Raw genomic sequence first — 15370 nt, forward strand, 5'->3', positions numbered from 1 at the left:
GATAGGTAGAGGGTAGATTAATGAATAGATGGATAGATGGCTGGATGAGTGGATAGATGGATGAATGGATGGATGGATGGATGAGTGGTGGGTAGATGGATGAATGAGTGGATGAATTTATGGACAGATGGATGGGCGGATTGGTGGATGGATGGTTAGAGGGTAGCTTAATAGATTGGTAGATAGGTAGAGGGTAGATTAATGGATGGATGGATAGAAGATAGATGAATGGTGTGGATGGATGGATGGGTGGATGGATGGGTAGAGGATAGATTAATGGGTAGATGGATGGTGGATAGATGGATGGATGGATGGTATGTGGATGGATGGGTAGATGGATGGATGGATGGTTAAGTAGAAGATAGATTAATGGGTAGATGGATGATGGATGGAAGGATGATTATATTGGTGAATGAGAGAGCTGAATGGATGGATGATGAGCAGAAGGAAAGATAACTAGATTTGTTGGGAGATGGATTGATGGACAGTGGAAAGATAAACATGAAAGAATGAATGAATCAATTATTGAAAGAGATTGACAGTAAAGTCTCCATCAGGGAAGGGTGTAGTGGCAAATGCCTGCTATCCCAGGTACTTTGGAGAAAATAGGGGGATTGCAGCTCATGGCCAATCTGGGAAAAAGTTTCCGTGACTCTTTAAATCAAAAACTAAACCAAGCATGGTGGTTCTTGTCTGTGATCCCCAGCTAGTCAGGTAGGAGGATCGTGATTGGAGAATAGGGACTAGGCAAAAATAATGGAGCTGGGAAGGGGACAGACAAGTAGTGTGGGCTAAAGAGTCCAGTGGTCAGTTCAGGAAAGGACAGGGCTCAACCAGAAAGAAGGGAGGTGAGTCACTACCTACTTTCCTCTCCAGGAGTGCAGCACCATTGTCTCTGTCCTGTTCACTGAGCTGTGGGATGCTGTCACCTGCTTAATTTCAAGTCACCCTTGAAACTAAGGACTCCTGCTCTTATTTGGGCCAGCCAAAATGTACTCATTTAGGCCTCTAGCCCACTGATGACCAGGAACCTCAGCCAAGGGTTAGGAGGCCGGTCTAGCTTACAGCTGGACCAGAGGAGATTCTGTGTTTCTTGTGGACGTGGGATCCTGGCTGCTCCTTCTCCTCTGCCCCAAGCTCCACCCACCCAGTGGTGCACAGTGTCAGCAGATTCCTCTGGCCTCTTGAAAGAGCAGGTTCCCCTTTGGAGAAGTTAGGGTACAGCCCTTGGGGTTGCTTCCTCTGTCTCCTCTTCAAGTCGCAACTCATAATGGACTTACCTGGTTCTCGATGGATCCTTCTCTTACCTAAGGAGAGCCTTGAGCGCTGGGACCCCAGAACAAGCTATTGAGGGTGATATGTACTCAGACAAGCATAAGGCTCTGTCTGCCCTGGTCACAGAAGCTAAGAAGTCCCTCATGTTGCACGCAGCATGTCCAGTGCCCCCCTGCCTGCTGGGGTCCCGAAGGACCTGGTAGAGATGACATCTCAGCTTCCTCACAGGCTGAGTGGCCAGAGGCGTGTGACCTAGCCTCTCTCACTCTTAATTTTGCTCTTTCTGAAGGAGTAATAATGAGACTTGTCTGTAGTTCTATGCCTTGGGGCCTCCAAAAATGCCTCTGATCTCAGCCTTGCTCCATGCCTGACCCGGGCAGAGACACCAAAGCAATAGGAAATACGGTGCAGATGTATATGAGACCAGATTCGCCTTGACCCAGAAGCAGGGACAAAAGGAAGTTGGGGAGAGCTGGATGTGGGACAGACAGGATGTTGGCCTACAGTAAGAGAGTTAAAGGAATCCCAGAAAGAGGCCCTGCCCTGGCCAGGCCAGTCGGGGTGGGGGTGCATTTGGTAGAGAAGGGGAGAAGGGGAATGCTGGGCTGCAGCCGGACCCCTGGGGAATGGCTGTTCAGTGAGAAAATGAATATGGTGGGGGCTGGGAAGGGAGGCTGGGACAGGAAATGATGTGGGGTGCAGAACCTGGAAATGGAGCCTGGGCTTCTCAAGCTATCTGGGCAGTGGATGCTAGAAAGGGAGCCATGAGGACACTGTGGTCGCAGCCATCTTTGCCGAGATGAGACCAGAGAGCTAGCTGCAGAATGTCTGGGATCTGCATAAGCAGGGAGGGAGGGAGGGAGGGAGGGAGAGGGCAGCCCCCAGGGGAGGGTGTGGCCAAGAGGAAGGAAAGGGAAGGCCAGGCTCAGGGCAGGAGGTGGGGTGTGCTGGCTAGAGCTGCTGATCCAGAGAGAGGAGATTAAGGCTGGCTCAGAGAGAAGCTAAGCTCTCCCCACACCTGCCAGGCCAGCTGCTCCAGAAGCCTGGCCCAAAGCCCCACCGGAGCCTCAGGTGTCTGCCCCCACCCCTGCCCCAGAGGGGCCCAAGGCCTTGGCAATGAAGCCAGCAGTCCCTAAGGCTGGAACCCAGCTGTTGTGCAAAGGGCACCCTGAAGGTGAAGTCACATAGAGAGTGACTTAGGGCAGCCCTGGTTATACAGAGCGGGGGGAACTGAGGGTCTGAGCCATAGTGCCTGTCCAGATTCCTCACCTGGTACTTATACCACAGTGCTCCAATTGGGAGGAGCCTAGGAGACAGTTGAGGGGGGGGGCTTTACTGGCCTCTCTGCCCCCAACTAAAGACCTTGAGGTCCATGCCTCCAGGACTCCCTCCCTGGACCCAGTCCAGCTTCCCGAATGGTAACACACATTGTCTAGAAGCAGATGCACCAGGCACAGTGCCCCAAACCTGGGCTGGGAACACAGAGCGAAGCCTCCCCCTTCTGCTCCCCCCCCCCAGTCCCTGCCCAGCACTGAACCTGCTAGTCCTTCAGAATTGCAGAAGACACCAAGGTGGCCTTCCTCCCCATCACCCTACCCTGTGACATTATCGGAGGGGGGGGCGTGGATCTGTTGAGGGTCCACCCCCGCAGGGTCCAGCTTGCCTGAGCCCCTTTCCCCAGGGCCCGGAGGGCGGAGGGCTACAAGGGGTTGTAAGTCTCCCTGGCGTGTGGCAGAGTCCAACCCTTCCCACCCAGATGATGTCACCTATTGTTGCTGGGCTGCGCTTTTTATAGCTTCTGCCGCAGCCAGGGAGAGCAGCCGGCAGCAGGCAGGCACGGGAAGGGAGCCATCTCTTTCCAAGCCTCGTGCTCCAAGTCTTGGGGGTGGGGGTGGGGGAGGGAGGGCAGTAACCAGAGGGGGGCAGGGTGCAGAGAGAAAGCTCACACACCTAGGAGAAAGGAAGGAGGCTGCTCTCTGGGCAGACCAAGCGCAGCATGGTTCTTGTGCCTTCAAGTCGAGCTCTGCTGTCTTCCCCCAGAGAGATACAGCTCTTCTCTGAAGATCTGGGTAGTACATTGGTTCTGCTTGAAGCTGCCCTGTCCCATCCCACCCTGTAGCTGGAGAAACAGCATTTCTCACCCATCAGATGGGGGGAGAGAATAAGATTGTGTGCGTGTGTATTCACAATGCCAAGGTTCCAGGCAAATGATCCACCAGTGAGGTAAGCTCCCAGCCTTTCAGCATTTGAAAAGGTGAGCCACACATAACCCCTGTCCTTCAAAAGCACACCCTAGGGTGAGGATCATCACAGAATGAGCTAGAATCCTCAAAGAGAAATGGGCAGAGCCCAGGGTCAAATTCATCTTGGGATAGTTAGACAACAGATATCTCTCTGGCCATTTATGAAGATAAAGTAGCCAGGCACCGATGGCTCACAGGTGTAATCCTAGCTACTCAGGAGTCTGGTGAGATTCAAAGCTAGTTTGGGCAGAAAAGTTTGTGAGACTCTTATCTCCAATTGGTCAGCAAAATTTTAGTCCAAGGTGGAGCTGTGGCTCAAGTGGTAGAGTGCTGGCCTTCAGCAAATAAGCTCAGGGACAGTGCCCAGGCCCTGAGTTCAAGGCCCTTGACCAGCACAGAGATAGATAGATAGACAGATGATAGATAGATGCATAGATATGTACGTAGGTGATAGATAAATCATTGACATACTAGAATCTGCCTTTCTCACCCCAGACTCCCAGTTGATGGTTATATGAGCTTTGGGGGTCTTTTAGGGACACAAGTAAGGGAAATACTCATTTCTGTGATCTTTGATCAGGAAGTTCATCAGAAGGTCTCCCTTCAGACACCCCAATTCCCAGCCAGGCTCCCCAGGCCTGGCTTTGCCTTTGCCTTCTGTATTATGTTCTCCACCATCATTCTAGCCTTTGGGATTCCAATCAAATGGCCACCACGACATATAAATAGTAGATATGCTATTGTTCCCCTAAAAGTGTTTATTTTTATGTGCATTGCTTCCCTAACATTGATCACTTGTTGAGTTCCTTTTTGAGTTTTCTGTTTATGCTGTAATAAACACCTTCATGCCTAGAGACGTTCTTGTATTGTATTTGTTTGATTGTTTTTGTGCCATTACCAGAGTTTGAACCCAGGGCCTCAAGCTTTGCTCAGTTTCTTGCTTACAGTTGATGCTCTTCCGCTTAGACCATGCCTCCAGTGCAGGCTTTTTTTTGCTAGTGATGGAGTCTTGCACACTTTTCTGCCTGGACTGGCTTTGAACTGTCATTCTCAAATCTCTGCCCCCCCAGTAGCTAAGATTATAGGTCTGAGCCACCTGCACCTAGCCTCTTATATTGAGTTTTAAGAGTTGAATTATTGTCTGAAGGAATCGCTCAAGAAGTAGAGGCCTGCCTAGCAATCCTGAGGCCCTGAGTTCAAATCTCAGTATTGCCAAAAACAAAAACAAAAAGGAAAGAGAAGCTGGCTTTTTCTTTTTTCTTTTTTCCAGTTGGCTATTTTAGCAGATTGTAAATAGTATCACCAAGCTATTTTTTCCCCTGTTTTCTTATCACTAACAAGGGTGGAATTCTGTGTTTCGAGAAGGTGGTCTTACAGGTGTTTGAAGTTGGAGTCACCTGTACTTTGCCCTCTCCACCTTGTTGGACTCTAATAAATGGAATTAATGATGATAATAACAGACTTATAACTCTATTCTGATTTTACACTGCCAGTATGCCAGGCAGATCAAGCATCTCCCTTTCCCCAGATGGCATAGCGGAGACTGCAGATTGACTGGCTTGAGTTCCAGACCCCCCATCCCTCGTGAATGTCCTAAAGGGGTCCCTGATTACAGAGATGGCCCGGTGCCCGCTCTGGGCCTCACTGTTTCCCGCGTGTCCCCCTCCTTCTCTTGTTACATCATCCTGCTCTGCTGCCTTGTCTGCATCACAAGAAGAAAATAGCAGCTCCATCCAGGCCCTCTCTGGCCTTTCCGCTCAGGCCCAGCCTCCTACTGAAGTCTACCCCTGAGTCTGGCATCTCTTGGCCACCTCCTGAATGCACCTCTCTCCCTCAGCCCGGGCGTCAAAGACAGAGTGAGGGACATGGCCATGGGTCATGGTGTGTGTGTGGGGGGGGGGGAGTACACAGGAGAGCAGGCAGAAGGCAGATTCTTAGGAGGGCATGGAGGGAAAGGGAAGGTGGGCTTTTCAATTAGATGCTAGCTATAATCCCTTGTGCTATCCTCACAATGGTCCCAAGCCTGGCTTGCCCACAGTAGGACCAGCATCCTTGAAGCCATACTCTTAGCTTGCTTGTGGTGACATCATTTAGAGAAGCCAAAGGAAACAGCCCACCACCCCTTCACCACCATACCCCAGGCAGCTCAGCCTCCCACCCGGATTAGAGCCTGCCACACCCAATCAGTTGAGGAAAACCTGGTGCCCTGGGGAAGCAGGGCCTTTCACAGCGCCTCCTGCTGGTGTTACCCGGCCACAGCCCTGCATTCCCTTGCAGGTACGGATCTGGGAGATCCCGGAGGGTGGCCTGAAGCGGAACATGACCGTGGCGCGGCTGGAACTGCATGGGCACAGCCGGCGTGTGGGGCTGGTGGAGTGGCACCCCACCACCAACAACATCCTATTCAGTGCTGGCTATGACTACAAGGTGCGTTGCCACTGGGATGGGGTGCTGGGATGCTGGCAGGGGTGGAAGGGAGAGAGCAGAGATACCTAAGGGCGTCAGAAGCCCACTTCCCAGCAATAGACTGCTCTGGTCTCCATCTGTTGCACATACCCGAGCAGGTACCCCATGCACCTCATCCACCCTGGTAGCTGGTGACATCGTCCCTGCCTTCTCCAATAGTTGATGGGCTGGGAGAGCATGCCTACTCCCTGCGTATAGCCCCCATGTGACCACTTCTTAGCCAACAGTTGGCCACTACTCACCTGATCACAAGAGTGGAGCCCTGGCCCCTCTGCCCCATGCCAAGCCCTCTAAAAAGGTGTCACAACCTGGGACCTGGCAAGTGACATTTCCTCTCCTTGCTGGTTGCAGAAGCTGAGAACCAGCCTGAGCCTAGGACTTTGGATAGGGCATCTTCTAGGGCTTGAGAAATGGGATGTATCAGTCTTTCTCCATAGAACCCAATAGTGTCATTCAGCATCACAGCACATAGCCCTGCGTGGGCCTTTCTCCTAGACTGTCAATGTGGCTGGAAGACAGACTCCTAAGACAACAGCTGACCCCATTCCCCCACTTCCCCATGCCTGCCTTTGCAGGTTCTCATCTGGAACCTGGATGTGGGCGAGCCGGTGAAGATGATTGACTGCCACACGGATGTGGTCCTGTGTATGTCCTTCAACACGGACGGCAGCCTGCTCACCACCACATGCAAGGACAAGAAGCTGCGTGTGATCGAGCCCCGCTCTGGCCGCGTTCTGCAGGTGGAGCCCTAGAGTGTTGAAGGTGGAGGGGAGGAGGAAAATGGGGCCCAGGATTCAGCTTGGAGCCACGCCTGGAAGAAAAGGCTGTGCCTGGACCTCCATCTGTGAATCTCTCCTGAAGGCTGGTGCCTGTCTGCTCTAGGCCTTTCCAAGTCCATGGGAGCCCTGCTTCGTACTAAGGGGAGAGGGACCCTAGGACCCTTTCCTGCCCCTGGTACAGTGGCCTCCAAATGGGATTCTTGTGGCCTGCCCTGGAGACTCCCATCAGACCCCAATCCCCAGGCATTAACTGTGCCCCATCATGGGCACGGGAAGGGGGGGGTGGCCAGGGGGACTGGACACTACCCAGCCACTGGTGTGTAATAGGCTGGGGGAGTGAGTTGGGGTGCTGTCCCCACAGACAGCCTCAAGTGGGGACTTAGTGTGGACTGATCTCCATTTGGGTCTGAGTCTCCCGAGTGTGAGGAAGAATTGCATTCCATTTGGTAATAACCAATGAGCATTTGTGTTTTAGACATTTTATCATAGTATTTAATGCATGCATATATTGTACTTTGACTCCTCTATTGCTATTTCTCTTTCATTTTCCCCCTTCCCCCCTCCCCTCTTTTCTTTGCCTTTTTTTTTTTTCCTTCTGGTCATGGGGCTTGAACTCTGGGCCTGGGCACTGTCCCTCAGCTCTTCAGCTCAAGGCTAGTGTTCTACCACTTTGAGCCACAGCGCCACTTCTGGTTTTCTGGTGGTCAATTGGAGATAAGAGTTGCATAGACTTTCCTGCCCGGGCTGGCTTTGAACCATGATCCTCAGCTCTCAGCCTCCTGAATAGCTAGGATTACAGGCATGAACCACTGGCACCCAGCTTTTTCTTTTCTTTTTGTAATAGTTTTTACTGGGTTTCATTATGCCATCTTTATACACAGACAGGATAGACTCAAGCATCATTCGTCTCTAAGAATTCTTTCTCCTTCTTATATCTGTTCCCTCTGCCACCTTTCTCCACCAGACTGCCCCACAATTATGTGTGGGTGCACGCACATGCGTGCGCGCGCACGCACACACACACACACACACACACACACACACACATACACACACACATGGCTTAGCTTCTTGCAAGTTTGAGAAAAACCTGCTCTTTATCTTTCTGAACCTGGCTTATTTTGCCTTAAGGTAGGTGGCTGATCATCCTCAGTTCCCTCTGTGTTCTTGCAAATGTCATAATTTCATTCTTCTTTGCTGCTAATCTGCCGTGTGTAGACACCGCAGAGTCTCAGGTAGGACTCAGGAACCGTGCAGACCACACGCAACACAAGACTCCTGGCTGTTTCAGTTCCACAGTTGAGCTCTGGCTTCTGTTTCAGAAGGCACCGGGTTACAACACAGAGAGGCCAGGAGAGCAGTAAGGGTCCCCCATGATGAGACCCTCCGTGATGAGTGTCCCTGTGACAAGGATCCCCATGATGTGTCTCTGTGACGAGGACACCGGGATGGAATTCAGACAAGCACTTCGGGTGGTTGTGGCTCCTGTGGTGTGCCGCCTGCCACCATTGGCCTTTCTCAACAACCTTCAACATTCACATCTTGTAATGGATGTGTCCTCCCAGTCAATATTCCTTGAGCACCTACATTTGCCAGTCATGGGGCTAGGTGGAAAAGGAAATGTGCATGGAATTTGGGTTTTGTCTGCTGCTCAAGAAAGTACCTGAGCCAGGTGCCAGTGGCTCATGCCTGTAATCCTAGCTACTCAGGATCATGGTTCAAAGCCAGCCTGGGCAGGAAAGTCTGTGAGACTCTCATCTCTAATAAACCACTTGAAAACTGGAAGTGGTGCTGTGGCTCAAGCAGTAGAGTGCTCGCCTTGAGCACAGGGACAGCACCCAAGCCCAGAGTTCAAGCCCCACAACTGACAAAAAAGAAAGAAAGGAAGAAAGAAAAAAAAAAGAAAAAGGAAGGAAGGAAGGAAGAAAGAAAGAAAAAACCTGAGCCCAGTGTATTAATCTTTGAAGATGCCTGGACCATTACTACAAATGACAGAATAATCTTAGTTGCTGATGTGAACACTGATGGACACTTCCTAGGGCCTTGTTGTATGGCTGTCACCATCAGCCCTCAGGACAGCCTTGTTTGTGGACACATTGCCCGCCCATTTCTTGTGTGAGAACACCCAGCCATGGAGAGGCTGAGATTCAAAGCCCCCAGTCTCAGAGGGAGCTAGAATCGAACCCAGATCCCACAGTGCTTTAGAAAGGATGTTGGAGAGTGGAGAAGTGGGGCTGGGAATGTGGCTTCGTGATAGAGTACTCACTCAGCATGCATGAAGCCCTGGGTTCCATTCTTCAGTACCACATAAGCAGCAAGGCTGGAAATGGTGCTTTGGCAAGTGGTAGAGTGCTTGCCTTGAGCAAAAAAAGCTCAGGGACAGCCCAGGCCCTGAGTTCAAGACCCAGGATTGAAGGAGGAGAGCGAGAGGGAGGGAGGGGGGAGAGGTGATGTTCTAGCTCACAGATGAGGACCTCCATGTGACAAGGACACTGGTGATGGCATTTGGGGACCAGGACACTGGTGGCAGCATTTGGGGACCACCTGCCGGATCTTTTCCCTGGCCTCTTGGGATCCAGATGTAGACACTCAGTGCAGCTCAGGACAGTATCAAGTGCTGGGGCCCTGGCTCACCCACACTGTCTGTCCCCCAGGAAGCAAACTGCAAGAACCACAGGGTGAACAGAGTGGTCTTCCTAGGAAACATGAAGCGGCTGCTCACCACAGGGGTCTCCAGGTGGAACACCAGACAGATCGCCCTGTGGGACCAGGTCAGCTCTGGGGAGGCCATGGTGGGCAGGGAATGGCAGGCAGGGAGAGGGAGAGGATCAGAAGGGAGAAGGAGAGGGTGGGCAGCGTAGATCTGAGCTTGGGCAGTGGGCAGGGGGTGGGGAGGGGCCTTGTGCTGAGAGGGGACCAGGCAGGCATCCAGGCCAGACCCCGCTGTGGTCACAGCATGCCCCGACACAGGCACACACTGCCTGCCGGAGCTCCAACTAAAGCGGGATAAGGGGCCTGCTCAGGCCAGGCCAGCCTCAGGCCCCTCTTTGGGGGAGGAAGGGGTGGGGGCGGGGGGAATCCCACCCTCTTCCCCGGCCCAGGCTGGGCACTTTCACAAGGAGTGGGGTATTGGAGCAGAGCTTGGCTCCTTTGTCCCTATACTACAGTGTCTGCATGCATCTGCTCCAACTCCGGCCCCCAACAGGCCTGGCCACCTCTGGGAAGTGGAGGGGGGAGTCCCAGGTGTCCATGAGCAGGAACCTCCCTGTCCTCTCCCCAACCCTCAGCCAGAGCAGCAGCATGGCCGGGCCCTGTAGGTCAGAGGGCAGTGTGGGAAGCAGATGGGATCTCTGTGTGACCGGAGGGGAGGCCCAGCACCTCCCTCCCAGACCTCTGTGATCGGCAGTTGTAGGTGGGCCTTGCTGGGGTTTGCAAGGCGACCTGCAGGTCCTCCTGGGCACTGGCTGAGCCCTCCACCCACCCCACAGGAGGACCTCTCCATGCCGCTGATTGAGGAGGAGATCGATGGGCTCTCCGGCCTCCTGTTCCCCTTCTATGATGCTGACACCCACATGCTCTACCTTGCTGGAAAGGTAGTAGAAGGTGGGGGAGGGACCGGGGAACCAGAGGAGACCCCTGCCTCCTCCCCCCAACTTCTGCCCCCAGCCATGAACCGACCCAGGGCTCTGGGTCTCCCCCATCCCCCATCTGTCCCTACTTTCAAGTCTGATGTTGCTTCTTACTAAAGTGTGAGTGACAGAATTTACTAAATGGCAAGGTGGGGGCGGGACTGACAGGGAAACAAAAGATCTGAGCCTCAAGTGCAGGGACTTTTGATGGAGCCACCTGCGAGGAGATCTTCGGTCGAAAAGACCATCCTCACATGTTCATGCGCACCTGTGTGCATGCACATTTGATGGTGCACCTGCATGTGTGGACGCGCATGCCTATATCTGTGCATGCACACAGACACTGACCGCACCCACCCCACCCCCACCCCACTGGAAAGACCCCTGTTCCGGAATCTCAAGGGAGCTAAGTGGTGCCTGGTCTTCCTGGTCTCTGAGCATCGCAGCTCTTCTGACTCCCGGATGCCAGACCTCCCTCTGCCTTGAATCCCCCCCTCTGCCCCACCCTCCCCTCTGCCCCCACTCTTCTTACCTCCTCCCTCTGGTCCCCAGGGCGATGGGAACATTCGCTACTACGAGCTCAGCACGGAGAAGCCCTATCTGAGTTACCTCATGGAGTTCCGCTCCCCAGCCCCCCAGAAAGGCCTAGGTAAGGGCCAGAGACCATGCAGCCTCTCCACACAGGGCAGGGGGCCAGTCCTCTCTAAATGGCAAGGTGATGGTTGGGGAGTGGGTGGGAAGAAGACACACAGTCGTGGCTAGATGATGAGCCTTCCAGGCGCCACCCCTGACTCTTAACACCCACTTTGATGCTTCCTGTCACCCCACCATCCTTGGGCCACTGCCATCCTGTCCAGCTGTGGCCTGGAGCCGAAGGGGAGACCTAGCCCCAGTCTGGCTGACACAGCGAGAGTCAGGTCATTATCTAAAGTTCAAAGGCCAATTCTTTCATACTGGAGATTGAACTCACTTGAGCCGTGCCTCCAGCCCTTCTTCCTGTTGGTTATCTGTGAAGTGGGAAGAGCTTGGGCTGCCATCTTCCGATGTGTTATATGTTAGCCTTCCCCGTGCTGCTCACGGTAACAGGCACACACCCCTGGGCCCAGCCATTGTGTGACCCCAGACCTGGGTAACCCACCAGGTCCAGCCACTGTGTGTCCCCGGACCTGGTTGGTTGGGATGGAGTCTCTTGAACTTTTATGCTCAGGCTGTCCTTAAACAGTGATGCCCAACCTCTGCCTCCCAACGAGCTGGGATTACAGGCTTGCACCATCAGGCACACCTGAACAGGCCCATCTCTAAAGCACACAGTGGTGAAGCTGTCGTGGTAATGGCCCACAGGCTGCCCTGCCTGGGGACGCCCAGAAGTGGGTACCAGCATTGACAGAACCACGCACCTTTCCACAGGGGTCATGCCCAAACACGGGCTGGATGTGTCAGCCTGCGAGGTGTTCCGTTTCTACAAACTGGTGACTCTGAAGGGCCTGATTGAGCCCATCTCCATGATTGTGCCCAGGAGGGTGAGTAGGGTTGGCCGGGCTTTGTAGGAAGATGAGGAGGGGTGTGGATGGGGTCCAGGTTCACCCTGGAGGAGAGATGGCGGCCACCGTGAACGAGAGCTTCATACACGCAGGGGTGAGGACACTAGGAGCTGGGAAGCGGGCAGTGTGGAGGGAGCTCTGCCATCCCCTCTTCCTTCCCCTCCCCTGTAGTCGGATTCCTACCAGGAAGACATTTACCCCATGACACCAGGCACGGAGCCAGCTTTGACCCCAGATGAATGGCTGGGAGGCATGAACCGAGGTATGGCCGTGGATATGGGATCGGGCAAGAAGCCACAGGCCTCCCCTCCCGGCCAGCCTGGCTGGTTTCCCTGGCATTACCTGCAGAACATGCCCTCCCTCGGCAGCTGGGACCCCCTCAGGGTGCAGCAGACACCCCATTGTTCAGCCTCCCCTGCCTCCCTCTGCAGACCCTGTGTTGATGTCTTTGAAAGAAGGTTACAAGAAGTCCTCAAAAGTGGTGTTCAAGGCTCCCATCAGAGACAAGAAGAGCGTCGTGGTGAACGGAATAGATTTACTAGAGAATGTCCCACCCAGGACAGAGAACGAGGTGAGGGCATGTAAGTTATTTCCTCCTGGGCCCTTACATCTCACTTATGGCTACAGCCTGCAAACTACCTCCAAATCCAAGGCGTTTTTCTTTCTGTAATGAAGACCATACATTGCTTGCTGTTGCCTCTATTGGCTGGGATGCCAGGAAGATCCGCCCCTTCCTGAGTAACGCCCAGTGCTGGGCGTTATCCACTCACCGGTACCTTGGGAGACCAGCCTGGCCCTGGGCTTCATGGCATGGTCTTCTTTCCAGCATGGGGACACACTTCTGTCTGGCTACTTGTGCAAACAAACCTTGATACCAGTCAGAATGGGAAGGAGCAAAGCTGGTACCTGGGCAGCTGGTGCCAGGCCTTGTCCACGCCCCCACCCAGGGCAGCTCTGTCCATCTGTACCCCAGGCCCAGGTCCCAGCACAACTTGTCTCATCCAGGAGTCATCCGGGGCCTGCTTTGTGGCAAGCACTGTGCCCAATGACGCTGATGAGACTAAGCAAGGTCCCTGGCCTTTCCGACTCATGGGAAAATGGGGACAGGAAATACTGTGGGCATCAGAGATGGGCCACCAGTGCCAAGCTTGGGTCCTGCTGTCGCTGAGTGCCCGGAGGAAGCAACCACCTTGGCTGTCTGTCTATGGATGCAAGATCACTCCAAGACTTAATAACGTTTACAGCCTCACAGATTCTGTGGTGCCTGCAGCTTGGGTTTCTCAGGAGGCTGCAGTTTGCTCCAGCAGTGGGGCTGCTGTCCCTCGGGGGCCATCTTAAAAGACAGCCTGTCCCACAGGATCAGAGGAAAACCAGACCAGCATTGAGCTGGAGGATCTTAGAGTTTTAAAGGAGATATTGACAGGCAACCTGATACTTGCCATGAAATACGTTCTGTGCTGTTGGCGGGAAGGGGAGCAGGGCCCGACGGGTGGATAGTCAGGAGTTTGCGTCAAGATAATCCCCAAGTGGTGGGAAGCAAAGGTGAAGCAAGAAGGGTGACAGGCTTCCAGGTGTGGTCGTGCATTCCTGTAATCCCAGCACTTAGGATGCTGAGGCAGGAGGATCTCGCCTGGGTTACATGGCAAGACCCTGTCTCAGACAAACAAATAATGATAGCATTTTTAACGCGAATGGCGACATGATGTAACATACATAACCTTTTCTGGTTATCAAAATGTTTGTTGGGAAAACATAATACTTGCCCCTAGAGAAACAACTGTGCCTGCCCAGGTAAACACAGCAGGGCCTAGACTCCATTCCCAGGCTGGGCCTGGAGAAGCAGGGTTGGGTACTGAGCTGTGACCGGCCTGTAGGATGCAGACCTGGGAACAGGAGATCTCTGACAGGACCATTCACCTGCCATGATCCCCATACACCAAAAGGAAGAAATGGGCTCAGAGCTGTCAGCCCCACCCTCGCACGCTGATGCCCCTCTCCCAGAGCTTGCTTTACTTAGCTGTCATTCATTCATTCGGCCATTCATTGGTTCATTCATCGTCATGTGTACTAATTGTCCTGAGGGTTTTCCTTGGTATTGCAGACAGGTGTGTATTACATTTGGATCAGCATTACCCCCAGCACTGCTTTCTTGCTCCACTCCCCAGTTTAGAAAGGATGGTAAAGAAATGCATTAGATCTGGGCCTATAGAAGGGTGAGCCTGGGTTGTTTGGAAAGCTGGGCTGCGGCGTTGTGGGACCTGTGCCCGCCGGATTTGTGTTGGATGAGCCTGGAGGGGAGTGCTGGGCAGGCGGACAGGCCTGGGAGCGGGTGGAGACCCAGCCGGAAGCACCACCTCACCTGTGTCCCTGGCCTCCTGGCCACTTCTTGTTCCCTAGCTGCTCAGAATGTTCTTCCGGCAGCAGGATGAGATCCGGCGGCTGAAAGAGGAGCTAGCCCAGAAAGACATCCGCCTTCGGCAGCTCCAGCTAGAACTGAACAACCTGCGCAACAGCCCCAAGAACTGCTAGCCCCGCCCACCGCAGGACCGGCTAGCTCCCACCCCGCCCCACCTCCGGGATGTGCCAGGGAACTGCTAGCCCCCTTTCTCCCCGGCCACACTCCAGGAACCGCTAGCCATGCCTGGGCCTTGTGGAAGCCATCTTGATCTCCGTTGTTTCTACTCTTCCCTAACTGCCTCTTCTCCGGTGACCCCGGGGGACAGAGCCCCGGCTGGAACTGGGGGCCACCCTGAGCATCTGCCTGCCACTGACCTCCTGAACTCATACCAATCCTGTCCCTGCTGGCAGCCCCACCCCCTCCTGCTACCCAGCAGTCAGACTCCTGGGGGGGACCTCCATGGACAGGGAGCAGGACCCGGCTGGACTTAAGATGTCAAACTTCTTCCCTGCAGAGGGGCTGCTAAGACCTGCTGCACTGGGCCTGTTGCTCAGCTCTTCCTGGGAGCAAAGGACAGACTGTGGGCTGGACTTCCCAGCCCCTTCCCACCTGCACCTGAGTCGCTCAAGGGCAGCGAGCAGCCCTGCTCCCCTCTGTCCGCTCCCCCTGCAGCCCCTCTCCCCTCCATCCCCTGCCCTTGTCTTCAGGGAAGAAGAAGGGACTCTGGAGGTCCCGTGACCCCTGCTTTGTGAGCCAGGCAGGGGTGGGGACCTGTGTCCCATTTGTCAGCTGATAGGACTGAGGTCACCCAGGAGAAACACCTCTCCCGGTCACCTGAGGGGGGGTGGGGGTGGGGGGAGTCACCCAGAGGCCCAAGACTTGGGGTCTGAGCTCCAAGGCTCACTGCATCGAAGCCAATACCTGCTGGGCATCCCCAGCATAAGAACTGGAAGGTTCATCCGCAATCTGCCCACGTGCCACACTGCCCCTCCCACTCAGCGCCCCTGCACCCCTGGCCTGCACCCTCCGCGCTCTCGGA

At 54.2% G+C, this 15370-nt stretch overlaps 1 protein-coding gene across 2 annotated transcripts in view; it reads left to right on the top strand.

Annotated features, from left to right (window-relative positions):
* Positions 1-15045, top strand: part of Coro2b (coronin, actin binding protein, 2B) — a 32326-nt gene extending 17281 nt beyond the window's left edge. The window contains exons 3-11 of one of the 2 annotated variants that reach the window (XM_013012011.1): positions 5796-5945; positions 6560-6724; positions 9418-9534; positions 10252-10356; positions 10945-11041; positions 11800-11912; positions 12105-12195; positions 12365-12504; positions 14331-15045. In XM_013012011.1, the coding sequence (XP_012867465.1) occupies positions 5796-5945; positions 6560-6724; positions 9418-9534; positions 10252-10356; positions 10945-11041; positions 11800-11912; positions 12105-12195; positions 12365-12504; positions 14331-14462 (1110 nt within the window). In that variant the 3' untranslated portion in view covers positions 14463-15045. Of the gene's footprint in view, positions 1-5795; positions 5946-6559; positions 6725-9417; positions 9535-10251; positions 10357-10944; positions 11042-11799; positions 11913-12104; positions 12196-12364; positions 12515-14330 lie in introns of both variants that reach the window. The other variant, XM_013012012.1, reaches the window with a different exon arrangement.
* The last annotated feature ends 325 nt before the right edge of the window (positions 15046-15370 follow it).

Source organism: Dipodomys ordii, unplaced genomic scaffold (assembly GCF_000151885.1).
Source record: "Dipodomys ordii isolate 6190 unplaced genomic scaffold, Dord_2.0 Scaffold15, whole genome shotgun sequence".
Lineage (NCBI taxonomy): Eukaryota > Metazoa > Chordata > Mammalia > Rodentia > Heteromyidae > Dipodomys > Dipodomys ordii.